The sequence below is a fragment of the Sturnira hondurensis genome, unplaced genomic scaffold (assembly GCF_014824575.4).
Source record: "Sturnira hondurensis isolate 20B ecotype Veracruz unplaced genomic scaffold, ASM1482457v3 Scaffold0022179, whole genome shotgun sequence".
NCBI classification, from domain to species: Eukaryota; Metazoa; Chordata; class Mammalia; order Chiroptera; family Phyllostomidae; genus Sturnira; species Sturnira hondurensis.
In genome coordinates, this window is record NW_028094810.1 from 2,046,967 (window position 1) to 2,073,773 (window position 26,807).

Here is a 26,807-nt window from a genome sequence, read left to right on the forward strand (position 1 = left end):
TCCTGGTAGAGGCGAGGCTCTCAGGGGGGCACCAAGTTCAGGAAGGGGGCTATTTCTGGGCCCCCAGCCAGCTGCTGAGGGAGGGAGGAAGCCTAGGCCCCCAGCATCCCCAGCAGGCTTCCCAGCAGCAGGCTACAGCCGGCTCCCAGGATCTGCTGCTTCAGCCTGGGCTCCTACGCCACCGCCCACGGTGCACACAGCCCCGACTGTCACGTCCACATCCTGGTCCCTCGGGCAGCCCCACTCCAGACACAGAACACAAAGCCCACACACCCTACCAAGGGCAGAAGTCGGATCCCAACTGTTGCAACCCCCCCCAAACTTTATTATGCACAGACACGGCTCTCTAGACACGGCCTCAGAGTCCTCGTGCAGCTGGGCACAGGGCCTGGTTGAGGCAGGCCTGGCATCGTGGTCGGACAGGCAGGCAGATCTGCTGGCCAAAGCCCACCAAGAGTCCATTAATCTCTCTCCACATGTCCCTGTGGGGGTGAGCATGAGTGAATGCTGTGAGAGTGTGAGAGAGAGAGAGAAGGAGGAGGAGGAGAAGGGAGGGAGGGAGGGAGGGAGGGAAACCCCTTCCAGCCCCTGCGGTGGCACCTGGGCAGCCAGTCCTCCAGGGCGGCACGGGTCTCCTCTGGGGACTTGGTCATCTTCTTGGTCCACCGGAGTCGGTTGGCAATTCTGTGCACGTGTGTGTCCACTGCTGCTGGGAGACAGGGTGCATGTGGGGCACAGCAGCAGACCAGCCCTTTCCTGCCCATGGCCCCACCTTTTGCCCAGGTTGTGTGTGTGTGTGGGGGTCTGAGTCTCCCTGGCCTTCCACATGGAGCATCTGAGGAGAGCCCAGAACTGCACAGTACTGGCCACAGACATGACAGTGGGTCACAAGGCCACCCCCCATTACTGGGCAGGGGCTGTAGCCAGAACCCAGAGGACTTGGGCCCTCATTTGAGGTTCAGGGAGCAGCACCTTTTGGCCCAGCCACTGGCTGAGGGTGCCAGCATGAGGCCATTGCCTGCAGAGGCAGCACCTGTAAAGGACAAAGTGGGGGTGTAGCCAGGCCAGCTGTGGCTGTCATCTACCTAGACCATGGAGGCAACTGTGCTCCGTCACCCAGAGGCCCAGCCTAGGGTCACACCACACCACACCTCCTGTGGACTGGTCCAGGAGGACAACTGCTTCCCCTCCTTTTTGGCCAAAGCTCAAGAGAGGTCAAGTGCCTTGCCCAAGGTCACCCAGGTAGGGTGGCAGAGCTGAGATCAGTTTTTTCATTGAAGGGGCTTCTGGGGAAGCCCCTGGGAGGCAAGTCCTACTCTCACTAGGGTCTCCCTACAGGTGACAGGGCTCAGAGACAACCAGAAAGGATGACATTCTGATGTTCCTGTCTGCTGTGTCTGCTATTCCCAAAGCCCTGTCCTGTCAGGAAGTACGCAGGGGGCCCTTCACCACAGACCTGCCAGACCACTCCTGGAAAAGAGCAGCTAAGGACAACCGCATAGATAAGCTCAAGTATCTGCTGAGAGGCTGGCATATTCAGGAGCCCCAGTCGGGGGAGGCTCTGCCCCTCTGTGACCCGGTTCTTGCTCTCTGGGGCTACCACCCCCTAGCTGCCCTTCTGCTCACAGGCAGGACCAGAGAAAGGCTCCCACCCCAGGGAGCAGGCTTCACAAGCTACAGGAGCTGGTGGTGTCCCCACCCCCTCCCAGCTCCCCCTCCATGAGTCCCAGAGAAGCAATGGGGTTGGGGAGTACAGAGAGGTCGCAGGTCATGCCTTCGTTTCTGAGTTGGCTGGGCCTGCTGCTAGGGCCTCAGAAGCCCTAACTCTGGGCAAAGCCTTAGAAAACAGCCATTGCACCTGACCCAGGGTCTGTCTCCACACAGCGGTCCTCTGATGCCAGGATGCTGGGCCTGGATCCAGGAAGGGATTCCAGGAAGGGGCTCCTCCACCCCAGCTCCTCCTCCCTGTTCCTCCTCTCCCTGGGACCCCCTGCCTTCACAACGTCACCACAATCTGCCCTCGCTCATTCCAGAGCCTCGTGCTTCTGGCCCTCTCTACCACCTCGTGACTTTGCAGATGCTGTTCTTCTGCCTGGAACACACTTCATTCTCTTGGCCCCCTCCCCCCTCCCCGCCCTTCAGTTCTGGGCTGAGTTATTACTTCCTCAGGAATTCTTCCCAGATGCACGCCCCATCATGGTTCTACCCCACCAGTAAGGACTGTGCAATGTCTCTCTCCCTCAGGTAGCCCAGACCGCAAGTCTGTCCCTGAGTCCATCACCAGAGCCCAGCACAAAGGAGGTGTTCAGCAAATGGGAGCTCCTCCCGCTGGTACTCATCTCAGGGCGACAAAGGCCTAGCTCAGTGCTGGGAATACCTTCTGACCCTCTGGGCTGAGTTATAGAGGAGACCTGAGCTGGGATCACAGGTCACAGGCTGTGGGGAACCCTGAGAGCAGTCAGTATGCTCAGAGCTGGCCCCACCCTCCTCGTGGGGACATGCCACTCACCGATGCCTGACACAGTACCCCAGGCCACAGCCATGGCCAAGTGTGCCATTTTGGGCCCGACACCCGGCAGTGCCACCAGCTCTGCCACAGAGGCGGGGATGTCCCCGCCATAGTGCTGCTGCAGGATGGCACTGGTCTGCTTGATGTATTTCACCTTGTTCTGAAAGACGGGGAGAAGGAGGGGTTAGTCCTGGAGGTAGAAGGTAGGTCCAACCTGGAAGGACAGGGCCAAAGAGGAACCACAGGTGCCTAAAGCTGCTCGTCACCTGCCCAGGACATACTCAGAGGCACCTGCTTGCTCCTATTCCCCCACGAAATAAGATTGAACCAAAGGCAGCAGGCAGCCTGGGGGAAGCTCAGTGTAGGCATGTACCCTTCCCTCCCACCTGTCTGGGCCAATAACATGCCTGTGGAATCCAGCTTGGGTTCCTCCCAGCCCCATTATCACTCCCAAAGGCTAGGTACGCTAAGCAAGGCCAGCCACCTCAGCAGCTGGGTTCAGCAGCACCTGGGCCTTCAGGAAGGAAGGCTGGAGCCTGGGGTTCCCCGCTAGCCGCCAGGCCAGCTGGGTGGTTCCCATCCTGTGCCTGAGCAGACGAGGCTATTTAAAACCATCTGACACAGTGCAACCCACACCACTGCCTAAGGGAAGCAGCCACACCCACTCGGCTACTTTCACCAGATCTGCCCATCCGAAGTCCTGTGCTGTGGCCTCTTGGGACTCTGAAAGGGAAGGGGTGACACACTCCAGGGAGGCTTAGAGTAAACAAAGGGAATGGTGGGTGGGCAGCCTCAGCAAGGAAAGGAAGGGCCAGGCGGCTGGGTGGGGAGGTGGAGGAAGGAAGGGGTGGGCTGCAAACAGGAAAGGCCAAGGAGCGCCAGGGCCTAGACTAGAGGCCCCACTGTGGGCTGCTGTGGCCCACTGTGGGCTGCTCAGAGGGGTGGGGGGGCTCCAGTGAGAACTCACATCTATCCAGACGCCTGTGGCCAGAAATGTGTGAAATGTCCAACCTGGCCTCCTGCATGCCCCCAGCTGCGAGCGCCTCACCCCTGCCCCCAGCCACCTGATGTCTTTTCCAGGCCAGTGGCAACCCCGGGCCACGGTCACCACAGGCTGGGCTCACCCTCCAGAAGCCCACAGGGTAGATGAGTCTGCCCAGCGTGATGTCGTCCATCTGCAGGATGCTGTCCACTGTCAGGCCCCAGGCCTGCAGCCGCTTCATGGCACCTGCTGTCACCTGATCTTTGGTCTGGCTGGAGAGCATCAATGACAGCAGCACCTGGTACCTCCGCACCTGCTCTCAGTGACAGGAACAAGAATGGTGGGGCGGGGGGGGGGGGCCTGGGTGCTCACTATGGGCCAGGCCCAGCCAAGCCCTTTACCTACCTGGGAATGTATGGGCTGTCAGCCTCCCACCCACCCTGGCCAATGAGGGACAGGTGTGTAGAGTCTGGCCTGGGCCTGCTTTTCATTTATAACATGGGGACAATAATAGCACCTGCTTCTCAGAAACACTGTGAGGCTTAATGAATTGTTACGACACGTAGACTTGCACCTTGTGTAATGTCAGTGCAGCAGCACTGCCATGTGAATGACGCTACCGCCCACGTGACAAACAAGCAAACTGAGGCCCAAAGAGACATGTACCTAAGTCAGCAGGGGCAGAGCGGGGATTAGAATCACGCTGGTCAAAGGACCGGGCTCCAGGCCAGGGAAGTGCAAAAACTTCTTTCTCCATCAGCAAACTTACTGAACTTCCCTTATGACCCAGCACGGTGCTGGCAGCAGTCAGAGCACCAGGCCCCAGGCCACAGGTATCCCTGGCCTGCTGAGTGGCCATTGTAAGGCAAATGAGTTTGCCCAGTGCTCTCAGGGTGGTGTCAAACAAGAGCTGTAAGGTTGTGCCCTGCCACAGGCCTGAAAGGAGATAAGCACCTCGCTCAGAAGGGGGTCACCAGGCAGACAGGGCCCCTGCCTACCTTTGGGGGCGCTCTGGGGTCATAGCAGTGCTCAGCGCCCAGCTGGTCCACAGGTGCATCCTTCCCACTCCGCATGGTGCGGATGTTTGCCAGCTGCTCCTGCCAGTCCTGAGGCTCCCAGCTTGGCACCTTAAGTGGCTTGGTCGCCTCTTTTTTCTCATCATCCGAGGCCTCGTAGGCCACATTCAGGCTCTGGGCCTTCCGTCGACGCTTCACAGGGTGGTAGCTTTTCCTTCCTTCTGCAAACAAAAAATGCCACTCAGTTCTTTCAGTGGGGGACACAGGTAAGGATAAAGCATTGCCCTAACTGCTCTCTCAGCTCTTATCATTCTTCCCTTTAATAAGCATCCATCATCTACTACACCTGGGGGTGCTGTCCTCTGTAGCGTGCACCCCAGTGCAGGTCAGCCTTCCTTGTGCCACTGCCCGCCTCTCCCCCACCCCCCACCCCCACCAAGTCCAAGTGAACACTCCAGAACTGTAATAGCCTCCACCATTATACCCCCTAATCTAGTCTCCACACCATCAGAAAGAATTTTCTAAGACCAAAATTTGATTGTGTCACTTTCTATTTAAATCTTCATTGACCCTGGCTGGTGTGGCTTAATGGATTGAATGCCAACCTGTGAACCAAATGGTCAATGGTTCAATTCCCAGTCAGGGCACCTACTTGGGTTGTGGCCTAGGTCCCCAGTGGGGGGGGGGGTGAGGGGCAGCTAGGTCTCCCTTTCTTTCTCCCTCCCTTCCCCTCTCTCTCCCTTAAAAATTCATTGTTTTTTCTTTGTACTCATAATGAACTCCAAACTCTGTCCTGGCATCCAAGCTCCTTCCTACTTGGCTTGACTTGTCACCCGCACCAGTTCCCCCCATCCCTCGCGCATGAGTTCCTCCCATCATGTTTCTGTCCTTGCGGGTCTCCTTTCCTGGACTACCCCAGGGGTTTTTGGGTGCCTATGGGAATCTCTGTCTGTCCAGTCCTGCAGACGTCACCATAGGACATGCTGCTGAGACCCTGTCAGTCTCCTTCACCTCTCAGGCCCGTGGTAGGCACCCGGTAAGCCCTTAACGACTACAGGATAAACATAACAAAGGCCATGCCCCTTCCTGTTTTCTCTCAGAGGCACCCTCTAGCAAGGGGAGAGGACTTCTGGCTAGGGGTAACCTGGGTACCTGACCTCTCCGAGAGGTAAGCAGCTACGAGAACAGGGCCAGTCTGCCCCACAGATAGCTTGGCACAGGTGGAACATTCCAGGCCAGGCTAGTGGGACGGGGAAAACGTCCCTGTTCAGGACAAGGCTGTGAGGAGGTGTGAGTGCCAGGGACCAGCCCCTGTGGACCCTGTCCCTTTCTCTTGGGAACAGGGCGCTAGGTGGGAACGCAACTTCACTTGGGGACGAGGAAATGCCTCTCTGCTGCCGGGTCCCCCGCCTTCGGTGTCCGGATCCTAACCCGCGCAGCGAGCAGCCCTCGTGGGCACCCCAGGACCCCAGCCCTCAGTCCTTTGCCGTCCCTCCCTCCCTCCCTCCTCGCCTTCCTTTCCCCAGCCCGGTCGTGGCGCTACCTGCAGACGCCTCTCCTCCCCTTTGGATCGACGCGGCCTCCTCCCCACTCCCCGGGGGCCTAGCCCCAGATCCCCGGCTTTGGCTGCGGGTCACCATCCTCATGCCCGCGTAGTTCATGCTGAACTCCCGCGGACTACACGTCCCGGCGGTCTTCGCGGCCCTGTCATGTGACTCAACACTCAGCGGTCTTTCCAACAGGGGAAGCTCAGAACTACGACTTCCAGCAAGTCGTGCTGCGCGAGTGCGTATTTCCGGCGGCGGCGCGCAGCCCGCGGGGGTGTGTTCCCTGCTCTGCGCCCGGGCGGCACGGCGCGCAGCGGCCGCAGCCCGGAGTGAGTGGCCTGCGGTCCCCTGACGGCCGGTGCAGGCCCAGACCGCGGTGTGGTGCGACTCCGATGGGGCTGAGGGGAGGCAGCCACGCCCGGCCTACTCGGTGATGCGGCGGGGCCAATCCCGCAGTGTCCTGGGTCCGAGTGTAGGCCGCCCCCACCTTAGCCAGAGCCTGTAGCTCCAGGCACTCCTTCGTTTTAAGTAATGTCGGGTGAAAGGAGGTCCCTGCTCTCGCGACCCCGCGAGAATCCTTCACATATGGAGGAGAGAGATGGCTAATGTCAAGGCTTCCTGGGCCCCATGGCTACTGTTCTTTCACCCCCAATTAAGCTCCCTCACCCCATGCACTAAGTCAGGGGCGGCTGCCTGGCGTTTCCCAGGTTTATTTTTGGCCAGGGCAACGTGGCTGCGGTCGAGTTCTCCCCAGGGTCTGTGGGAGGAAAGGTGCCTATCAGACAGCTAGGGTTCCCTGGTGGCTGTAGGTCCGCAAGGCAGCTGTGTGGAGTTGTTTCTGAGATCTCTATGCCTGTTTCCTCCCTGCAGGGGAGTCTCCGGGTGTGTCCCTGCCCACCATGGCCAAGCCAACAAGCAAAGACTCAGGCTTGAAGGAGAAGTTCAAGATTCTTTTGGGATTGGGAACTCCAAGACCAAATCCAAGGTCTGCAGAGGGCAAACAGACGGAGTTTGTCATCACAGCGGAAATCCTGAAAGTGAGTGAGCTGCGGGTGTCTTCCCTGCTGGCCTCTGGGAGGTACAAAGAAGGCTGGGTTTGATCTGTCAACAGATCAAACTGTGGGAGAGGGGATGCTGGAACAGTCTGCATGGGGCTGCTGTCCCCAGGTCCACAGAGGCTTACATATTTTTTCTGGAGATTCAGGAAGTCAGAATCTTGGTGACTTGGTTCTGCACATGAGTTAGTATTTGGATGTTGATGCAAGGAAACCTATTTTACGACATGAGGCCTGAATTCCATGGCCTCCACAGGTGATTAGGTTTATGGACAGGTGCATACCATTAACTTGTGAGTCCCTGTGAGAAGTCTTCATTTTTTGTCTTTGTTTGAATTCCCCTACCACATTCCTGACACCCTGCTTTGCCTGTGAATAAATGTCTAGGTTTTGCACTCTGATAGTGTCCTGTTCAGAAACAGCCAAGATGTATGTCCATCAGCTGGTGAATTGTCCCTTGAGTAACACATACTTGAACTGCACAGGTCCTCTTAAACTCAACTTGTTTTAATTTTATCTTTTAATAGAATTTACTTGTTAGTAATATTTTATAAGTTTCAGGTGTACAATTCTATAATACACCATCTGTACATTGTATTGTGTGTTCACCTCAAGACAAGACTCCTTTTTTTATTTATTTATTTTTAGTTCATTTAATTATTTTTCAAGTACAGTTTTCTGTCTATTACTCCCATCCCATCCCACCCCCCAAGTCAAGTCTCCTTAAATGCAGGTTTTTAAAATCCTGTAAGTGGACCCTCGCGGTTCACATCCACGCTGTTCAAGGGTCAGCTATAAACAAAATATGGTGCATCCATGTGCAGGAGTATTGTCAAAAGGAATGTTGCAACATGGATGAACATTGAAAACATGCTAAGAAAAAAACCAATACAAAAGCCCATATGATGCGTGATTACATTGATATGAAACATTGAGAACAGGGAAACCTGCAGAGACAGAAAGCGTTTGCCACGGCCCTGGTGGAGAGAGCAGTGGGGAGTGACTGCTGAAGGGTATGAGGTTTCCTTTTTTTTTTCCCTTAAGATTTTATTTATTTACTTTTTGAGAGAGGGGAGGGGAAGGAGAAAGAGGGAGAGAAACATCATTTGGTTGCCTCTCGTGCCCCCAACTGGGGGACCAGGCCCGCAACCCAGACATGTGCCCTGACTGAAGATCAAACTAGTGACCTTTCAGTGTGCAGGCCGGTGCTCAGTCCACTGCACCACACCAGCCAGGGTGAAGCTTACCTCTGAAGTAATGAAAATGTTCTATAATTACAGAGGTGGTTACAATCATTGTAAATACACTGAAAAATGAATTATATGGTTTAAAATGGTGAGTTTCATGTGATGTGAATGTTACACACAAAAAATAATGGGTGCCCTGGCTGTTGTAGCTCAGTGGATTGAGCACAGGCCTGCGAAATAAGGAGTTGCGGTTCGATTTCCAGTGAGGGCACATGACTGGGTTGCAGGCCAGGTCCTCAGCAGGGGGGCATGCAAGAGGCCACACATCATGTCTCTCTCCCTTTCTCCTTCCTTTCCCCTCTAAAAATGAATAAAATCTTCGAAAAAATAAAAATAAAGTCATGCAGTGATGGGGGGAAAGTCTGTTCTCACTCAGTTGGGATGGAGTAGTAAACTGGTCATCGCTCATTTCAGAAAGGTGCGCTGAGGGTGGCCAGAGTGGGAAACATGAGTGTAGTTCTTAGAGTGGTCAGTGAGTGGCAGTTAAGGAGACCTGTTGCCCGAGCACAGGCTCCTTTTCCTTCTTTTACCTTCTCCAGGAATTGAGTGTTGAATGTGGCCTCAACAATCGCATTCGAGTGATAGGCCAGATCTCTGAAGTCGCAAAAACGAAGAAATTTGAAGAGGTAGGTCTGTCTGAGTTGGGCTACTGGAGGGATGCATGGGAGCTGTTCAGAAGCCTTATTTGGCTCTTTCTAGGAGCAGGGTTGACAGTTAACTTTGCTAATGAACTAATACACCACTTTAGGGAATTTAACTTTCATCTTAGTTGTGGGGAAACTTCTGGAAATGCCCTGAGCACAACCCTGAGGAACCAGTCATGTGTGGAGGTGGGGGAGCAAAGGGATTAAGGCTTTTCTAGCAGGTCTGAGAAGGGGCTTACAGTGGTTTACAGGAACGCACGTGCACGCGTCCTGTTGCTGTAGACTCAGGGGAAGGGAACATAGAAGCGTGTGCGGGAAGAGTGTGGTTTCACAGAGAACAATTCAAGGCACGCCCATCTCTGTCTTTTTGGGAGAGGGGGTCGGTAGTTTCAGGTGGCCTTGCAGACACAAGCGTATTTATTTCAGGCAGCTATTTCCAGGCTCTCTCCTGACGTCCTGTGGACAGAGTGGGAAGTTATCATTACAGCACTTCTGTGCTCTCTAGCCTCGAGCAGCTTTCGTGTGAATGAGGGTGGTGGGGGAGACGTGGATCTCACCTAGCAGATTCAGATCTGCTAAAGGGGAGAGTGACCGCTACGTCCTCAGCAGCCCATCTGAGCTGGGCCAGCTGCACATTGCCAAGGAGAAATGTGACAGTAGGTACCTGTGTTCATAAAGTTGCCTGTATAGGTACAGAAAGGTGAGGTGGGGCTGAGGTGCTGGTCATGTGAATAGACAGGTGGGCCTAAGAGGCTGGGATAGTCCACAAGCCCAGCATCTGTTTTGTTGCAGCTTTGGTTGCATCCATAGGAGTATTGTAAATAGGACAAAGGAAGTAAAAGTTTTAGTGTATCCGGAGTTAGTCAGAATGTTGGTTAGACAACATCTAAAAGACATTTCAGTCCTGCCCCTAAGAGTGAGCAAGAGCTCCGGAAAGGGTGAATGGTCTGAAAACCCTGACTGAGGGGAATCTGGGATGGTTAATGTGGAGGAGGGAAGGTGATGAGAGAGACTGACTGGGGGTAGCTGCAGGGGACAGGAGCCAGGTCTCCCATGCGCTGGGTGTGCTTAGAGGAGGCAAATTCCAGAAGCTTGCAGAGGGTTCTTGGCAGGTCACGCGGGGCAGTAGAGATGGGGCAGGGGTGTGGTAGTGAGTGGTCCATGGCTGGACTAGTGTGTTTAATATGTTTTTAAATTTTTTACTGTATATTATTTTTAAAAAATATTTCTTTTTTAGAGAGAGGGGAAGGGAGAGAGAAAGAGAGGAAGAGAAATATTGATGTGAGCGAGAAACATAAATTGGTTGCCTCTCAAATGCATTCTGACCAGGGACCAAACCCTCAACCCAGGCATGCGCCTTGCCCGGGTATTGGACTGGCAACCTTTCACTTTGCGGGATGACAACCAACCAACTTAGTCACACTGATCAGGGCTAACACGTTTTTAAAATATTTTTATTGATTTTGAGAAAGAGAGAGACAGACATTGATTTGTTCTACTTATTTACACATTTATTGGTTGTTCCTTGTATGTGCTCTGACTGGGGATTGAACTTGCACCCTTGGCTTAGCAGGATGATGCTCTAACCAGCTGAGCCGCTCAGCCAGGGCTGGGCTGGTGTGTTTACAGAGAGGGAGTCGGGCTGCAGGCCAAGGGACCACTGTGGTGCCTCTGGTTATGAGACTCTCCCAGTGGTCTTCCCCACCAGAGTGGGGAGGCTATAGGGTGGACTCCCTGTGGTCTCTGGAGGCAGCCAGGACCCCCTCTCTCTCCTGCGTGCCTTCCTTCCTCCTCTAGCCTGTGGCCTGACAGGGGTTTTAAAGTAGATTGGAGCTATTTTGTCAGGTTCGTGGTTGCTGTGGGCTGTGACAGATCCTCGAGATGTGGACTTTAGTGGCACAGGATTTAAGTCAAAACACCCTGTTGTTCTGCTCTGCCCTGCCCTTTGCTTTCGAGTTGAGGGGCCAGCACACCCTACTAGCTGTCCCCTCTTTGCTGATGGCAGCATGCAGTGGAAGCACTCTGGAAGGCCGTTGCAGACCTGCTGCAACCGGAACGGCCACCAGAGGCCCGGCACGCCGTGCTCTCTCTCCTGAAGGCCATCGTGCAGGGACAGGTAAGGGGTGTTGGGTCTCTGCCCAGGCAGAGCTGGGATGGGTGTGTGGGATGATGTTGGGCCGCCCACTGATGGCTCCTGCTGGTCCCACTTGGACTCTTGTCTTTGGCGAGGGCACCAGGCACAAGCTCTGTGGTTCCCAGGGGCTCTGCAGCTAGATGGCCTGAGTGGGCATCCTGGAATCACCTCTTGTATCAGTGTGACCCTGGGCAAGTCACTGGAGCTCCCTCCTGAGTCTCCACCTCCTCACCTGTAAAAGGGGATGCCCGTGATGCCTTCTTCCTCTGGGTTGTTTTAGGGAATAAATGAGGCAGTTTATGCAAGATGATGAGAACAGTGCCTGGCATGAGCAAGCCATGGACTGGGCTGTCGTTCTTGCCGACCTTGATCCCCTCTTCCTGGGCGGCTGCCTGTGCTCAACGTGCTTTGGCCACACTGGTCTCTGCTGTTCCTGGACCACTTAGGCCACCTCTCACCGTTCTTGCCTGGAAGGCTCTTTGCCGTCCGACCCCCCCCCAGACCCCCCATTTACTCTACTTCTTTGCACCCGGCCACCCAAGAAGCCTGGACACCCTCAGTGCAGTTAGACCGTTGTCATTGTATGGGCACGAATGTGTCCACCCTGGGCTGTGAGTATGGGGGGAGTGGAACTGCACTGTCCCTACTGTGTGCCCACACTCATGCTTAGAACTGGGCACATAGTGGGTGCTCCACACGCACTGGTCAGCCAGTGACCAGTGTGTCTGCTCTCCTACCCTGAGCTTCTTTGATATTGCCAGTCTGCCCCTTACAGCCAGTCCCTGTGGGAAGGGGAAAGGGCCCCAGAGTTAGGAGTCTGATAGCCTGTTGCCCTTCCTGGACTTCTTACAGCTGTTCACAAAGCCCAGTAAGCCAGGGGATCCTGGCAGGACTGCTGACCTCCTGGTTTTGTCTTCAGGGGGACCGCTTGGGTGTTCTCAGGGCCCTCTTCTTCAAGGTCATCAAGGATTACCCCTCCAATGAAGACCTCCACGAAAGACTGGAAGTTTTCAAGGCCCTTACAGACAATGGGAGACACATTACCTACTTGGAAGAAGAACTGGGTGGGTGCCACACTGGGTGTGAGGTTTCTCTGGCCTTGGTGATCAAATTTAATCTGGGATGTGGAAGGCCACTGGGTCCCTGAGGGAGTACTGCAGTTTGCAGGAATGGCCTGCAGAGGGCGCTGCACCATGCAGCTCTACTTACCTGTGTGCCACCTGGATCAGCCACCAGAATCCTGGGGATCTTGTTAAAAATGCAGAGTCCTGGGTTTCAAGCCAGACATGCTGGCTCAGAACTCCTGGGAAGTGGGGCTAAGGTATGCATCTGAGGCGGGCAGGCGGTGATCTGAGCTCTGTTGTAGGAAGAGTAGGCTGCTGATCTGGCCATCAGGCGTAGCCTACAGGTAAAGTTACCCAGAGTGCCCCAAGGCTTCTGTAGGGCCAGACCGCCTTACTGTGTCTGCCTCCTTGCTCTCTTTGTGCCTGGGCCTGGCCTCCAGCTCTCTCCTTTGCTGGCCTTCCTCCTTGCTGCTACGACTGTGTGAGGTTTCCATAAGTCTTGAGATTTCATGTCACTGATGAGGGGAGAAGAGGAAGGAGGTAGAAGAAGTAAATCTGACTAACGCCTTGTTCTGTTGCCCCGAAATGGGTCTCAGCTGTCGGTTTGCCTCCAGGACAAGTGCTGGCGGGGGTCCATGGTCAGGTTTTCTAAGTTTACTTGGCTAGCACCCAAGTGTTGCTTGTGTCTTCTTCAGGAGATTCTTTCTGGGGATAGGGGGCCACGAATATGCCTCCTAGATATGTGTTGAGGTGATGCCGGCACCCCTAGCATTGTGGTCAGGGCTCTGAGCATCAGGTGCACGCACACTGCTGCCGCCTCTTAGCCCAGATCTCCCTCTTAAAGGGAGATGGGGCATTGGTGAATTTCACTTCCAGAGTCCATGACATACTGACCTGCTCGGGCTCCAGCTGAGCCACCCTCAGCCCCGTGCATGCGTGGCCTGCCTGCCGTTGCATGGGGACTTAGGACGGGGTTTCCAGCAGTGAGTGGGATGGGACACGTTTTCCTTGGGAGGAGGTGGTAGGAAGTACATTTCTCTCCTCCCGTTCTCCCCAGCTGAGTTTGTCCTGCGGTGGATGGACATCGGCCTGACCTCAGAATTCCTTCTGGTGCTTGTGAACTTGGTCAAGTTCAACAGCTGTTACCTCGATGAATATATTGCATCAATGGTCCAGTAAGAAAAGAATCCAAATAATGTTACTCTGATCATAGTCCCACTGTCTTGGTCTGTACTTCAGCTCTGCAGGATGAAGCTAAAACTATTGAATAAATAGGGACGTTGAAAGTGGCCACAGCTACCTTCTACTTAGGCTGATATTTTGAATATTGACCTAGCATTTTATTTTTAATGTATGTAATATTATCTGATGTTTAATTTATTATTTTTGTTGCCATTCTTTCAAAATACTCTGTGAAATCCATCAGGGCAGGGGCAGCACTGAGCACTTGCCTGTCTGTGGGTGAGTGGGGCCCTAGGGAAGATGAGTCCCTCGTGTAACTGACTCTGTAGGGTAATCAAAAAGTAAATTGGAGCCACGCAGCCTCTGGGGAATGTCCTTTCAGTGGACTTTGTGCTTCCTCCAACAGCATGATCTGCCTGCTGTGTGTCCGGACTGTGTCTTCCATGGACATAGAGGTTAGTAGCTGCCCCTCTCAGAGGCAGTCTCTGTCATCTTCCTTCCGGGCAGGCTGGGTGGGCTCAGGTTAAGCTCCCTGCTGCCCCGCACTGGCTGTGTGGCCCCAGCCAAGCCACTCAGCCTTTCTGAGCCTCTGGACTCTCTCCTGTAAATAACAGTGGTTGGAAGACCTCAGTTGTGGGGTCATAGTTCAGGATGAGGTGACCCCGATGTGTGGAATGTAGAAGTTCCTCCAAGACACTCACTTGCCCTTTTGGTTCCAAGGGAGGCTGCTTTGGCACTGAGGAGGGACGACAGTCACTGACCAAAGGAGGGTGGGAAGGAGGCTAGGGGTGTTACCTCCTTATGGGCAGGAGTTGGGCAGGGCCATTGTGACCCCCTCCACCCCCAGGTGTCTCTGCAGGTGCTGGATGCCGTGGTCTGCTACAACTGCCTGCCGGCCGAGAGCCTCCCCCTATTCATTGTCACTCTGTGCCGCACCGTCAACGTGAAGGAGCTCTGCGAGCCTTGCTGGAAGGTGGGGTCTGCACTGTTGTCCTGGAGAGTCCTTCCCTGGAGGAAGTTGTAAGCCAGGCGCATGGACAGGACAAGGGCCATCTTGTCTTTACAGGACAAGGGCCATCTTGTCTTTAATGAATGGCCATCTGATTCTCAGGGTGGCCATACAATGGCCTGCTGAGGGGCATCCAGTGACATTTTCCCAGGCAGCTGAGCTGAGGTCAGGGCTTTGGTGGCATTTTGAGAACTCGGCAGCCTCTGTGTTTGGGAGGAGGTAGTTGCAAGCCAGCTGGACATGCGGGGTGTTAGAGCAGTGGTGTGCAGGGTTGGCACGCGGGGCTGGGTTTGAAGCCCTGGGATTCGTATCTGCCAGTCTAATGGTGTGTTTTGTTTCCCAGCTGATGCGTAACCTTCTGGGCACCCACCTGGGCCACAGTGCCATCTACAACATGTGCCGCATCATGGAGGACCGGTGAGTGGTCAGGGCCTGGAGTGGGTGGGGAGGGTGAAGTGGCTGGGTCAGGTGCTACAGAGCTTTCGTGCGGTGCTGTCCATTTTGGCTCTTGCCTGGCGTGGGCCAACAGGGAGGCTGCCTGTGCCTTTGAGGTGTCTGTCCCAGAAGCACACAGCTTATGCTCTTGGTTTTCCGTCCCTTCCCACCTGTCAGTCAAATCAGAACATTCAGAATGGAACGCATAACCTCCCTACCATATCTGGATCTTGTCCAGTGAAGCTGCTTTACCTTTGATCCTATTATGAGGCCCTCGTCCCCACCTCCCACAGCCAAACCGTCACGAGTCCTGTCACTGCTGTCCTTTGGAGATGGCTCAGAGCTGCCCACCCAGGGCCTGCACCCCAGGCCCTCGGCTCTCACCTCCTCGCAGGACTTCTGCACCCACTCTTGGCCTCTTGAAGTCTGTTCCTCCACATAGCAGCCCCGTGCTCTTTTTCCAATGCAGATCTGACTGTGTCACCCTTTGTTTGAAGCTAGGGTGGCCCCCAGGGCTTTCAGGATTAGAAACCAAACGCCTCACTGCAGCAAGGCGTGGGCGGTCTGGCCCCGCCCCAGCCCTGGCTTCCCATTTCCTCCATCTTGCCACGGGCCTCTGCACATGCCCTTACTCTTGCTGGAAGGTCCTTCCGCCTTGGTCAAGTTTCTCTGAGTGCTCCTTGACGTGCAGGCAGCACCGTTGATTCCCTGACCACCCCAAGCAGGTTTTGCTATCCTGTGGCTTTCCTTCTTAGCTATGGTGTGAGGTAGACATTCAACATTTCCTTATGTTCTTCTGTTCGTGTCTGTGTCTCCTGGACTGTAAGCACTCTTTCACGTCTGCGCCCTGGCGTCCAGCATGGCTCCGTGGTTAGCAGTGATGACTATGGAGTGAATGCACGAAAGAATCAAATGGTTGCTGCTAGCCTCTGTGTTCCCTGACTGACATTCCCCCCCTATCTTTACTTCTGCCCTGTAAGTGCAGGGTCCTCTGGGGAGGCTGCCAGGAGCCAGGGCCCACCCTGGCCTGTCTTTGGGCCTTGCAGTGGGCAGATGGTGGACCAGGCCCGCTCATGTCCCGTCTCTGGGGAATGCTTTCAGAGCCTACATGGAAGATGCCCCGCTGCTGAGAGGAGCTGTGTTCTTCGTTGGCATGGCTCTCTGGGGAGCCCACCGGCTCTATTCTCTCAAGAACTCCCCGACATCTGTGTTGCCATCGTTTTATGAGGTAACTCATTTTTGCTGACACGGGAACCAGAGCAGTCCCCTTAGTCAGGCTGGCCCGCTGAGCAGAACAGGCCCACGAGCCGGACGCTGTCTCATGGGCAGCGGGTGTTTCCAGGCACTTGCTTTGTAACTGCAGATGAGGCTCAGAGCCGTTTGACAGACTTAGCCTCAAGCAAATGTTACATGTTTTGAATTTCACATCCTCAGTTAGCATTAGAATTGCAGAATTCCTCCAGGGGTGGCAACACTCTCACTGGTGACAGTTTTATTTGGTAATCTCGGCCTTGCTGTAGAATGGAGCCCGTAAGAGGGCTTCCGCTTCCCGAGTTCCTGGTGGGATGCGGAGTGTTTGTGTGTGTGTTTCTCACGTGGCCGTCACAGCAGCCCTGGGAGCTGTGCCGCTGTGCCAGCCTCATCACACTACATGGAAAGCTGCCCAGACAAGCTGTGTCGTGTCCAGGGTTACGTGGAATCTCCTGACAGGCTGTTCTTTCTGCCCTGCCCCCACCTCATAGGCAGCGAAGTGTGCAGTCTTTGCACGTTGCTTACATTAGGGCAACTTTTAGGTGCCTCTAGGCCAGTGAGCCAGGGGCCAGGAATTTAGCTGAGCCAGGCTGTCTGGAGTCAGTGTAGAAAACACTTCTGGGCTCCTATGATATGTGGGTGGCCCATGAGACATGTGGGCAGTGTGCCCCTCCCAGGGCATCTTATGTTGGGACCCGAGGGTGATGTGACAGAGGGCTTCCGCTGTGTGAGCAAGAAGTGGGTGACGGTCGTCTGCCCCCTGCGCCTTGTTTTCCAGGCCATGACCTGTCCAAACGAGGTGGTGTCCTATGAGATTGTTCTCTCTATAACCAGACTCATTAAGAAGTACAGGCGGGAGCTCCAGGCTGTGACATGGGACATTCTTCTGAACATTATCGAGCGCCTGCTTCAGCAGCTCCAGGTGAGGCTGGTGGGAAGGCTGGGCCCGGGGAGGACCAAGACCATGGACAGGCAGGCCCAATGGCCCTTCCTTGGGTGGCCAGGACCTGTGGGGCTGCCAGGCTCGTCTCACCTGGATGACAGCTCCCGTGAGATCTTCTGACCCTGCTGCGGGTGTTCCTGATGGCTCTCAGTGATACCAACTCGCCGTCCACTGCAGTCAGCCAGGTTTTCCAACCCTGCTCATCACTGGGAGCAGGAACGTGTAGTAGACAAGCAAGGGGCTGTGTTGCTGTTGATCAAGATCAAGTCACACACCAGGTCACCTCCATGGCCTGGAAGTGGGCACTGAAGACAGTTTCTTAAGTGTCTAGAAAGCTGGCCACAGCTTTGGCATAATTTTGGAGGCCATTGCTGGTGTGGGGGCTGCAGAGATGACAAGGGCTAAGGGCTGGGCCTTCTGGGGCACTGGGGTGGACCAGTGTTTAGGTGGCCAGGCCAGGGAGAGGAAGGACTGGGCTGTCATCCCTCATTGTCACTGTCCAGCCAGCCAAGTGGTGCTCGATCCCAGTGGCGGGCTGGGAGGGCATATCCTAGGGCCTTCAGAGGTGCGTGAGCCTGGGGGGAACATGAAGCCCCCAAAGTTGGCCCCTTCTAGGCTGGCTGTGGGGCACAGCCAGGACCCCCTGGCGGTGGTGGGCAAGCAGAAATAGCCCAGCTGCCACATGTGTCCTAGCATGGTGAGGGTCGTGTCCCCTACCCAGCAGAAGGACTTGAGGGGATGTCTGGATGCAGCTGGTCTTGAGTCCTTGGGGGGAGTCAGAGGTCACTCCTGTGTGACTGGGCCTTTGTGTTGCAGAACCTGGAGAGCCCAGAGCTCAGGGCCATTGTCCATGACCTGCTGACCACGGTGGAGGAGCTGTGTGATCAGAACGAGTTCCATGGCTCCCAGGAGAGATACTTCGAGCTCATCGAGAGATGTGCGGACCAAAGACCTGTAAGACCACCTGTCCCCCAAACCTGGCAGGGCCTTGGGTGTTCAGGCACAGAGGGTAGTTTCTGTCAGGCTCCTAGGGAGGGGCAGACCTGCTTAGCTGTGGGAGCCCTGGCTGTGTAGATCTGAAACTGAGTTCAGTGTGTTTGAAATAAAGGCCCCTGCTTTTCTGGGATTGTCCTTGCGTGGAAGTCTGTCAAGGTATCAGCAGACTACGTGTGTGCGGGTCCTTCAGAGCGCAGCACTAGCCTAACCGCCAGTTTCTCCCACCTGTGTGGGGGCAGGTGCCAGCCGGCGCTGTGGGGACTTGTTGCTTGGCACGTCTGCTTCCCGGGCAGTGGGCAGGCCTGTGGTAGAAATGCTCAGCTTGATGCCAAGGTTTTTACATAGGTTTTTGTTATTTATTTATTTATTTGCTTTAGAGAGAAGGGAAGGAAGGCAGAAAGAGAGGGAGGGGAACATCAGTGTGTGAGAGCGACATCAATCAGTTGCCTGTTACTCCTTCCATCTTGGGGCGGCCTGCAACCCAGGCATGAGTCCTGACTGGGAATCGAACCAGTGACCTTTTAGTTCGCAGACCGGCCCTCAGTCCACTAACCCACACCAGCCAGGGAATACCTAGGTTTTTAAATGAATTCTCACCGCTGCCAGTAAAGTTTTGTCTTGGTGTGCTCCCCACCCGGGCCTTGGAATGGTTGGTCTCACTGAGCAGACCGTTCTGGGCTAGCAGCACAGGGCGTCATTTATAACAAAACCTCTGGAGAGCCAAGGTGGCTCGTTCACACCAGGTCCTTCTTCTTTTGGCAGGAGTCCTCCCTCTTAAACCTAATAACCTACAGGGCTCAGTCAATCCACCCGGCAAAGGTTGGCTGGATTCACAACCTGCAGTTGCTGATGGAGAAGTTCTTCAGGTATGGAAGCTCTGGAGACCTCGTGGGCCTTGGAACCTGACCCTGTGTCTGTGCCTTGGGCCCGGGGCTAGGAAACCAAGAGCAGGGCTTTTCTTTCTGATTCTTGAAAGTAACGGTTCTAAAGGAGCAGGAGAAGGTTTCCCTACAGCCCGCTTTCCTGTGGGCAGAGCCCCCACGGCCCCTGCGCTCACCCTTCCTGTGGGGCAGCTGCGTAGAAGGTGCTGTCTCTGGGGGCTGAGCTCTGCGCCCCCTTCCCAGTTCTTGGTCTGGATATTGACAAGCTGGGCCCCTCAGGGAAAATTGGAGTCAGGCTTTCCTGCTGGGGAGGGGCGGGGGGGCTTTGTTGCCCGCAGTGGGTCTGGGGTCTGGGTCCCTGGGGGAGCCCTCAGAGCTCAGGATGCCGTGTCAGCGGGGCCGGTGCAGGGGTGAGTAAGGCTGGTGGCAGGGCCTCCGCCCGACCCCAGCAGGTGCGCCCCCACCCCCAGGAGCGAGGCTCGCAGTGCTGTGCGCATCAAGGTGCTGGACGTCCTGTCCTTCGTGCTGCTCATCAACAGGCAATTCTATGAGGTGGGTGTCCCATGGCTGGCGGGGGCGGCTCACCCTGGAGGCCCTGCATGGCCCTCACTGGGCACCGAGAGCCTCTGGGGTTTGCCCGGGCTCGGGGTCTGCCACTCTCCTCTGTGGCAGGTTTTCTAACTAGGCTTTGTCTGTTCACTCCTTTGTCTGTTCAGACATCCGTCCACTTACTCATTCCATGGTGTCCCTGCCAGGCCTGTCAGGGGGCACAGTGTCTGTCCTTAGGGAGCTTCAGCCTAGTCCTCACCCAGAATACAGAAGAGTTCTGTAGAGTCTTGCATGGGGACGTTTTCTTTTCGCCTTTGTAATCCCACTCACCCTCTGGACCCCAGCCCAACCACTGGCTGCCTTTCTTTTTTCTGCCAGTTTCTTCCCTCCAGTTCACCTTTCACGACGTTTGTGGCCAGAGCCCGTCCTTCCTTCAGAAACACTAGTGTGCGCCTGCCCACCGTGCCCTTCCCTCCAGGAGCTGCACCTCAGGCTCTCTGTTTTCTCTTGCTTTCCAGCACCTCCTGGCACTCCCAGTGTTCCTGGGACGTGCCCCTCCTCCCTGCTCGGCCTTCCCTTGCCCTGCGTCTCTGTCTCTTGGTGTTCCACCCTTCTTCACCGTCCGGCTTGGAGCTGCCTTTTTTAGGGAGCCCCTCTGGGTTTTCAGGTTCCTCACGTCAGGGTCGGCCTGGCCCTGCCTCTGTGAGTCTCTCCTCATGCTGTGCCATTGAAGTGGACTCTGATGTCAGGGAGAAGGTCTTCCTTCCCCCAGATACACAGAGGGCCTTCTGTGTAAGATTATTCTTAATAGTGACATTCAGTGACAAAGAGCAAGTGGGGACATTTGCTCTTGCATCCTGTCTGAGCCCGTGGTCCTGCGCCTAAGCTGGGCCATCAAGTAGCTGTCACCATTCTCCTGAATTTAGGGGCCAGGCCCCCCAGGCACTGATTTACCCCTGCTGTGGGTTTCCTGTTTCAATGGGCGTCTTAGCTGCTGTCCAGCCTGTCACAGATAGCCACCCCCACCCCACTGTACTCGCTGCAGGAGGAGCTGATCAACACGGTGGTCATCTCGCAGCTCTCGCACATCCCTGAGGACAGAGACCACCAGGTCCGGAAGTTGGCCACCCAGTTGCTGGTGGACCTGGCTGAGGGCTGCCACACTCACCACTTCAACAGCCTGCTGGACATCATCGAGAAAGTGAGAGCTGCGGGGCATAGGGTGCTGGGTTGCCAGAAGCACCCTTCCTCTTTGGGGCAAAGCCCTGTAGGCAGCAGCATCCTCTGGATGCTGTCTCCATTGTCTGCGGAACTCTGGGCTGGGTCTCTCAGAGGCAGGGCTCCCCGCCGGCCGTGATGGGCCGGTCCGACGGTCCCGCTGCCTGGGGTCCTGAGAAGCAGCTGCTGTGGGGTTGCAGGTTGGGCTGAGTTGGGGCTTGGCCCTTTGTCTTCCTACACAGCCAACGTCATTTTCTTCTCATTTTGAAATGTATCACAGTACCTAGATGGTCGCTGTGTGTGTAACGTGTGCCTCTCCTTTTGAGGAGGAGAGGAGAAAGGGCCTGCTAGTGGGAGAACATAGTCCGGTGGGCGCTGGCTTTGGGAACCCGGACCCGGGAGTGACACGCAGACCCTCTCTCCAAAGGTGATTGCCCGCTCCCTCTCTCCACCCCCGGAGCTGGAGGACAGGGACCTGGAGGCGCACTCTGCCTCCTTGGAGGATGTGAAGACTGCTGTCCTGGGGCTCCTGGTCATCCTCCAGGTGGGCCTCCGCTCTTCGGGAAGGCGTGCGATGGCCAGCTGTGTGTGGGGGGTGCTGATCTTTAGGGACACACCTCCTGGGAGACCTGGGCACTGCATGGGGGTCCAAGAGAGCAGCCTGGGTGTGGTCCTGACCTGTCACAGCATGGTGGGGGAGGGGCCTCAGCCTGGTCAGAGGCATCCCATGCGTGTGGAGCCGCTCAGTCATTGCCCACCTCCCCTCAGCTCTCCCCGCAGCTGAGGGGGGAAGGGCTGCCATCCGTTTGGCCCCAGGGTTGTGTGATTTTACTAAGAGCTTTATTGAGATGTAATTTACATGCCGTGTAATTCATCTGTTTAAAGTGTATGATTCAGTGGTTTGTGGTGTATTCAGAGTCCTGCAGTTATCACAACGGGCAATTTACTATAGAGAATTTTAGAACATCTTTAAAAAATTTTTTTTACTTATTTATTTCCAGACAGAGGGGAAGGGGGAGAGAGAGAGGGAGAGTAAAGTAACATCAGTGGGTGTTTTCCTCTCATGTGTCCCCTACTGGGGACCTGGTCTGCAACCCAGGCGTGTGCCCCGACTGGGAACGGAACCAGTGGCCCTTTGGTTCACAGGCTGGCACTCAGTTCATTGAGCCGCACCAGCCAGGGCTAGAACATCGTTATTGCTTCAAAAGATACTCCGTTCCTCATGGAGCGTGCCGCGTGCGTGTCCTGCCCCTTCTGCTGTATGGTTGTGAGGCGCGCTTGTTTGGCCCAGGGGCCTCGTCTCCCACATGGCTGCACCATGCTCTACTGGGGGGACTTTCCCGGTTCAGTAACGTGTTCCCTGTAGGCGATGGGGACATGAGGCTGATTTTTTTTGCTGTTACCAAGTGCCTGTGTGGGGGTGTCCATGAGACAAAGCGCTGGAGAGCTACTGGTGGCCTGAAGGGTTTGAGCATTTTGAAGGATGGCAGATGCTACCAGTTACCTCCAAAGCTTGTCTCTCCCCCCCTGGGTGCCAGCTCCCTGGCTGCACTATGGCCTCTTGTCCTCATGGTGACAACTTTCTCTGCAGACCAAGCTCTACACCTTGCCGGCCAGTCATGCTATGCGTGTGTATGAGATGCTCGTTAACCACATTCAGCTCCACTACAAACACAGCTACACCCTGCCCATTGCCAGCAGCATCCGGCTGCAGGTATAACAGGCCTGCGCGGGTGGTCAGTGGCTGTGGTGGGGCCCAGTCACACCTCGGGGCCAGCCTAAGGTAGATCTCTCGGGGGCCCAGCAGCTGCCTCAGTCTTGGTGGTGGAATGATCTCAAACAGGAGAGGTGACCGATGTCCCCAGGAGGGGTCTCCAACAGACTGTCTCCTCCTTAGCACCAGCTGTGGCACCTGCTGCCCTTCCCTTTGCCTGCAGCACCACGAGCCTCTGTGGCATGTCAGTCTGAGTTACGCAGTGGCCTGCGATGGGGAAAGAGGAGGCGTGTCACACTGATTTACAGGGTGGCACGGGTTCCACTCCTGGTGCTCAGTCTGTCAGCAGCCTGTAGCAGAGGGCATGAGCCATGCGGTGGGGCAGAGCCGGGCAGGACAGACCGCCTCGAGCTTCCACTGTGGGTGCTGGCACCAGGCTGAGCAGAGGTCACTGGGACAGAGGCCCTGGTCCTTCCCGGAGCATCTTCCTGATTGGGCAGCCCTCAGTCATTTAGGGAGCCCATTTAAATGGCCCTTCCTTCATTGGAGGAAGTGACAGTATTCTGAACAGAGGTCTTCTCTTTGGCACCTGGGGCTGGGCCATGCGGTGCTGTCCAGCCAGTGTACAAGGCATTCATCCCTTTGTTCTGGGGGCAGGACCAGCTGCCTGTGGTGTGGAAGGCCACAGCATTACCAGTTGCTATGGGACTGTCACGGAGCCCTTGGGCTCTGAGGGAAAGGCCAGGAATTGTGTACCTTACCACCCAGCACCGCTGTCTGCGTAGAGAAATTGGATGTGTTTGCTATTAGTGAAAGCAGTGTCTCCTGAGAGATGTGTGAGTCTGGGGGTCATGGGTCAGATGCGGTCTTGCTCTGTGGGTGGTGCTTTCTGTTCCCTGCAGGCCTTTGACTTCCTGCTACTGCTACGAGCCGACTCGCTGCATCGCCTCGGCCTGCCCACTAAGGATGGGGTTGTGCGGTTTAGCCCCTACTGCCTCTGTGACTACGTGTACGTGTGAGCCGATAGCACTCCCTACTGCTGCGGTCAGCCCTGTTTCCCCCGGTTCCAGGACATTCGGGTTTGGGGTATGTGGGTGGAGCTGGCTGCACTTCCCCCCAAGGATTGTCATGTGTCTGAGGGACGGACACAGTTGGTGTTCTCACCCTCTTGCTCTGCGGATCAGGTGTTTCAGCCTCAGTGCTTCTCCTACTTGACTCCACAGGGAGCTGGAGAGAGGCTCTGAAAAGAAGGCCAGCGGCCCACTGTCACCGCCCACCGGGCTGTCTGGCCCCACATCTTCCGGCCCCACCATGCGGCGTGGCTCTTTGCCCTACTCCCTGGTGTTCCGTGTCCTGCTGCAGTGTTTGAAGCAGGTGAGGTGGCTGGTCTGTTGAGCTGCATTCAGACTGAGCAAAGACTGGTGCTGCCCAGAGCATACATACAGGCCCTTTCCCCGCACTGGTGACCTTGGGAGGTTTGTTGCTGGTTGTCAGGTGTTACGCCAAGGTTGCACGGCAGTTCTGTACCATGTGTTGAGCACCTGCTGTGTGCAAGCCCTCACATGGAATGGACTGAGGAGACATTCCTGCCTCTAGAAGATGGTTTTGGTGCAAGACTAAGGTGTGCAGACAGATAACTGGAATCACAGAGCAGGGCTGGCCTCAGAGGGAGGCACAGACTGGCTGAGAGGGACTGCAGGTAGGCATGGTCACTTCTGGTTGGAGGCACCTGGAGTGCAGGTAAGGTCAGTCTTGAAAGGTGGGAATGGTTCCAGTGGCAAGAGTAAGCAAAGCATGGAAATAGGATAGGTAGTTTTTTTGGTGGAGACTTAGCTGGGTGGGGTGGGGAGGCAGGAGAGTTCAGGCGTGTTTCCTGACAGGAGCCAGCGAGAGAGAAGTGGGCAGCGGTGTGCCGCGCAGGGGAGGGCAGGGCAGCCGGTGAGAGGCTGGGGGAGCCCCCGAGGGCCGTAGCAGAAGGCAGGGCCAGGCTGCTGGGTGCACCTGACGTCGGCGCTAAAGGGAACCATCAGAGATTTCCCATGAATCTCAAGGCTTTCAGGACTTGCACCTGCTGGTGTAGCTTATGGACAGTGGTCACTGCTAATGGGAGTTTGAAGGGCCACTGACTTGGTCTGATGGTGCTGAGACTGTTCTCCTCATTGTGGCCCTGGGTTGGCTGCAGTCCTGGGCTCCAGGACTGCCAGCTGGATGCTCGCTGCTGCCCCCCTTGAGCTGGTGTCAGAGCTTTTACCTGCCGTACCTCGTCGTGCTCTAGGTGGGCGTCAGTCAGGGCCCCTTGGCATCGGTGCACAGGCGGGCAGTCCCGGGCAGTCCCTCATCTGGCGAGTGGGGAGGGTGCAGCCAGGAGTGTGGAAGTTCCAGGTCTGGCTGAAAAGAAGAGCGGTGTTGTCTCTGCACTGGGCCTCCCGCTCAGCCTGGCACAGAGACGGGCAGCTGCTGCCCTCCCCAGCTCTGCCCAGCCCTCCTTGTCTAGCCCGGGAGTATGGAAACCAGAAGAGGAGGGTCCACAGACCCGCCCCCATAGCTGTTCTGCCCCAAACAGAGCTTCAGATCTGCAAACTCCATCTCACTGTTTCAGGGTGTAGACCTCTCCTCACTGATGTGTCTTCCTGCAGGAGACCGACTGGAAGGTGCTGAAGCTTGTGCTCAGCAAGCTGCCCGAGTCGCTACGCTACAAGGTCCTCATTTTCACCTCTCCATGCAGTGTTGACCAGCTGTCTTCTGCTCTCTGCTCCATGGTAACACACTGCTTTTGGTACCATTCACTAGGGGTGGTGCTGCCGCATAGCTCCTCCCTCCCCAAAAGGCTTTGAGGGAAGGGCCATGGGAGGCTCAGCGTTTCCTTCCCAATGTGGTCTCTGGAGTGTGCATCATGCCTCCTGGACCCGCCCTCCCTTTCCCAGCTTATGGGGAGGAACAGGGGAGGTCCCCAGTGTAGAGCCGGAACTTCAGAAACTGAGTGTGATGTCTCCTCTCCTTTCCTGTCTCTTCCTCAGCAGGGTTCTGTGACAGGCACATCAGTCACATTGCATGTCTTTCCCTAGCATCAGGATGGGTTCTCCTGCACTTTGAAAAGTCAGACCTTTGTCCAGAAAAGGAAGTAGAAGGCCCTGGGGCTCTTGGCTCCTCCTCCCGCTTGGCCTCGGTTTACAGGGGCTCCTTTCATCCCCCAGCCACCCAACACAGTTGACCTCGCCACTGGGCAGGGCTTCACGTCTGGCCCTTGGTTTTTAGCTCTCAGGTCCCAAGACCCTCGAGCGGCTTCGAGGCACCCCAGAAGGGTTCTCCAGAACTGACCTGCATCTGGCCGTGGTTCCCGTGCTGACAGCATTGATCTCCTACCATAACTACTTGGACAAAGCCAGACAGGTACCGGTTGGGAGAGTGCCGGTCAAACTTTGCGGTGCCTGGTCCTCAGGATTTTTCATTAAGCTAAATGGGCCCAGTATTTTTCTCCTACCTCGTTGTAGCTGCTAGGCCAGGGCGAGGGGTCCTGGCTTTGCTTCCCCATGTGCCCGCTGGACCCCTACCTCCTGGTGCAGCCTGGAACTGCAGACATCTGACTCCTCTGGGGTCCATGGGCTTAATGCACCACATGATTGCTCCCCAACATACACACAGAAGCGTCTGTTCTTCAAGGAGCATTGCCTGGCTTGTCTTTGCTGCAGCTTTAGGACAGGTAGCCGAGACTCGGCAGATTTTGCCCTGTTTTGTGAGGTAGTGTGGCTGGGCCACAGTCTCCTGACTTCCATCTGCTTCCACACCTGCCATCAGGTGCAGCAACCAGGTGCAGCGAGCACGAACAGTAATGCTTGTTTTCTTTATTCCTTGTTGCTGGGAGTGAGGCCCACACTGAGCCCTTACATTTACTACCATTTAAATTCCTTACGCTTTTCTTGTCACTCTGCCTTAGAAAGGTCAGGTAGTGTGCTCCAAGTCATGTCCAGCAAGGAGAGGGGCCAACACTCATTCTGGGCTTTCTGAGCCCAGAGCCTGCACTCCTGATCACAGTGCCGTTGGGAACTCACACTTAATTCCCCACCCCCTTCCCTCTCTGAAACCCCAGAGAGGCTGCTAGCCATGTGGGACTGCAGGTCCCCTGAGTCCTTTTGAGACGGGAAACATTTCTCAGCGGTGGGGCAGCTGCAGGAAATCATAGTCGCCCATGGGGCCTTGTGGCTGTGGTCCAAGCCTGCGCTTGGTGCTTGTGTCCTGTGGGCCCAGCCTCACTGTCTTTGTGGAGGCTGCCAGGGTCGGTGTGGGCCTAGTGGCCTTACTGCGTCAGGCAGAACCTCCCTTGCAAGAAGGCCAACCGGTTGGGGGTCCCAGTGCCAAGGGAGTGAGGGGCCCAGCGTGTCCTGGCTCCAGGATGTTGGCTGGTGGGGAGGTGTCGGGGGTCCCTGACTGGAA

The 26,807-nt window shown here is 55.8% G+C and overlaps 2 protein-coding genes across 8 annotated transcripts in view; one reads left to right on the plus strand and one right to left on the minus strand.

The window, feature by feature from the left end:
- Positions 1–305: 305 nt before the first annotated feature.
- NTHL1 (nth like DNA glycosylase 1) lies at positions 306–6,208 on the minus strand. 3 transcript variants are annotated; one of them, XM_037034682.1, is made up of 6 exons: positions 6,051–6,206; positions 4,490–4,728; positions 3,634–3,804; positions 2,510–2,669; positions 601–706; positions 306–482 (listed from the first exon to the last, which is right to left on the minus strand). In XM_037034682.1, the coding sequence occupies exons 1-6, from the start codon at positions 6,166–6,168 to the stop codon at positions 359–361; spliced, it is 918 nt and encodes a 305-aa protein (XP_036890577.1). In that variant the 5' UTR covers positions 6,169–6,206; the 3' UTR covers positions 306–358. The 3 variants fall into 3 exon arrangements, with proteins under 3 accessions (XP_036890577.1, XP_036890578.1, XP_036890580.1); XM_037034683.1 differs by lacking the exon at positions 6,051–6,206 and adding an exon at positions 5,480–5,504; XM_037034685.1 differs by lacking the exons at positions 306–482; positions 601–706 and adding an exon at positions 716–1,033 and having other exon boundaries at positions 6,051–6,208.
- An 83-nt stretch (positions 6,209–6,291) lies between these two features.
- The window catches only part of TSC2 (TSC complex subunit 2), a 35,868-nt gene continuing 15,352 nt past the window's right edge, over positions 6,292–26,807 (plus strand). For 4 of the 5 annotated variants that reach the window (XM_037034673.1, XM_037034676.1, XM_037034677.1 and 1 more), the window contains exons 1-21: positions 6,292–6,383; positions 6,925–7,091; positions 8,896–8,982; positions 11,006–11,116; positions 12,054–12,198; positions 13,256–13,373; positions 13,787–13,835; positions 14,228–14,353; positions 14,733–14,806; positions 15,926–16,052; positions 16,854–16,997; positions 17,835–17,972; positions 18,777–18,880; positions 19,366–19,447; positions 20,490–20,645; positions 21,090–21,206; positions 22,254–22,376; positions 23,279–23,385; positions 23,600–23,750; positions 25,013–25,135; positions 25,632–25,766. In XM_037034673.1, the coding sequence (XP_036890568.1) occupies positions 6,954–7,091; positions 8,896–8,982; positions 11,006–11,116; positions 12,054–12,198; positions 13,256–13,373; positions 13,787–13,835; positions 14,228–14,353; positions 14,733–14,806; positions 15,926–16,052; positions 16,854–16,997; positions 17,835–17,972; positions 18,777–18,880; positions 19,366–19,447; positions 20,490–20,645; positions 21,090–21,206; positions 22,254–22,376; positions 23,279–23,385; positions 23,600–23,750; positions 25,013–25,135; positions 25,632–25,766 (2,355 nt within the window). In that variant the 5' untranslated portion in view covers positions 6,292–6,383; positions 6,925–6,953. Of the gene's footprint in view, positions 6,384–6,406; positions 6,485–6,924; positions 7,092–8,895; positions 8,983–11,005; positions 11,117–12,053; positions 12,199–13,255; positions 13,374–13,786; positions 13,836–14,227; positions 14,354–14,732; positions 14,807–15,925; positions 16,053–16,853; positions 16,998–17,834; positions 17,973–18,776; positions 18,881–19,365; positions 19,448–20,489; positions 20,646–21,089; positions 21,207–22,253; positions 22,377–23,278; positions 23,386–23,599; positions 23,751–25,012; positions 25,136–25,631; positions 25,767–26,807 lie in introns of those variants that run through there. The other variant, XM_037034675.1, reaches the window with a different exon arrangement.

Bases quoted from the DNA above. Each gene is read 5' to 3' on its own strand.
- NTHL1 (XM_037034682.1), bottom strand. From the start codon at position 6,168: ATGAACTACGCGGGCATGAGGATGGTGACCCGCAGCCAAAGCCGGGGA. The intron at 4,729-6,050 runs GTAGCGCCACGA...TTTTGTTTGCAG, and splicing joins GGGAGGAGAGGCGTCTGCAG to AAGGAAGGAAAAGCTACCAC. The intron at 2,670-3,633 runs GTGAGCCCAGCC...CCCGTCTTTCAG, and splicing joins ACCCTGTGGGCTTCTGGAGG to AACAAGGTGAAATACATCAA.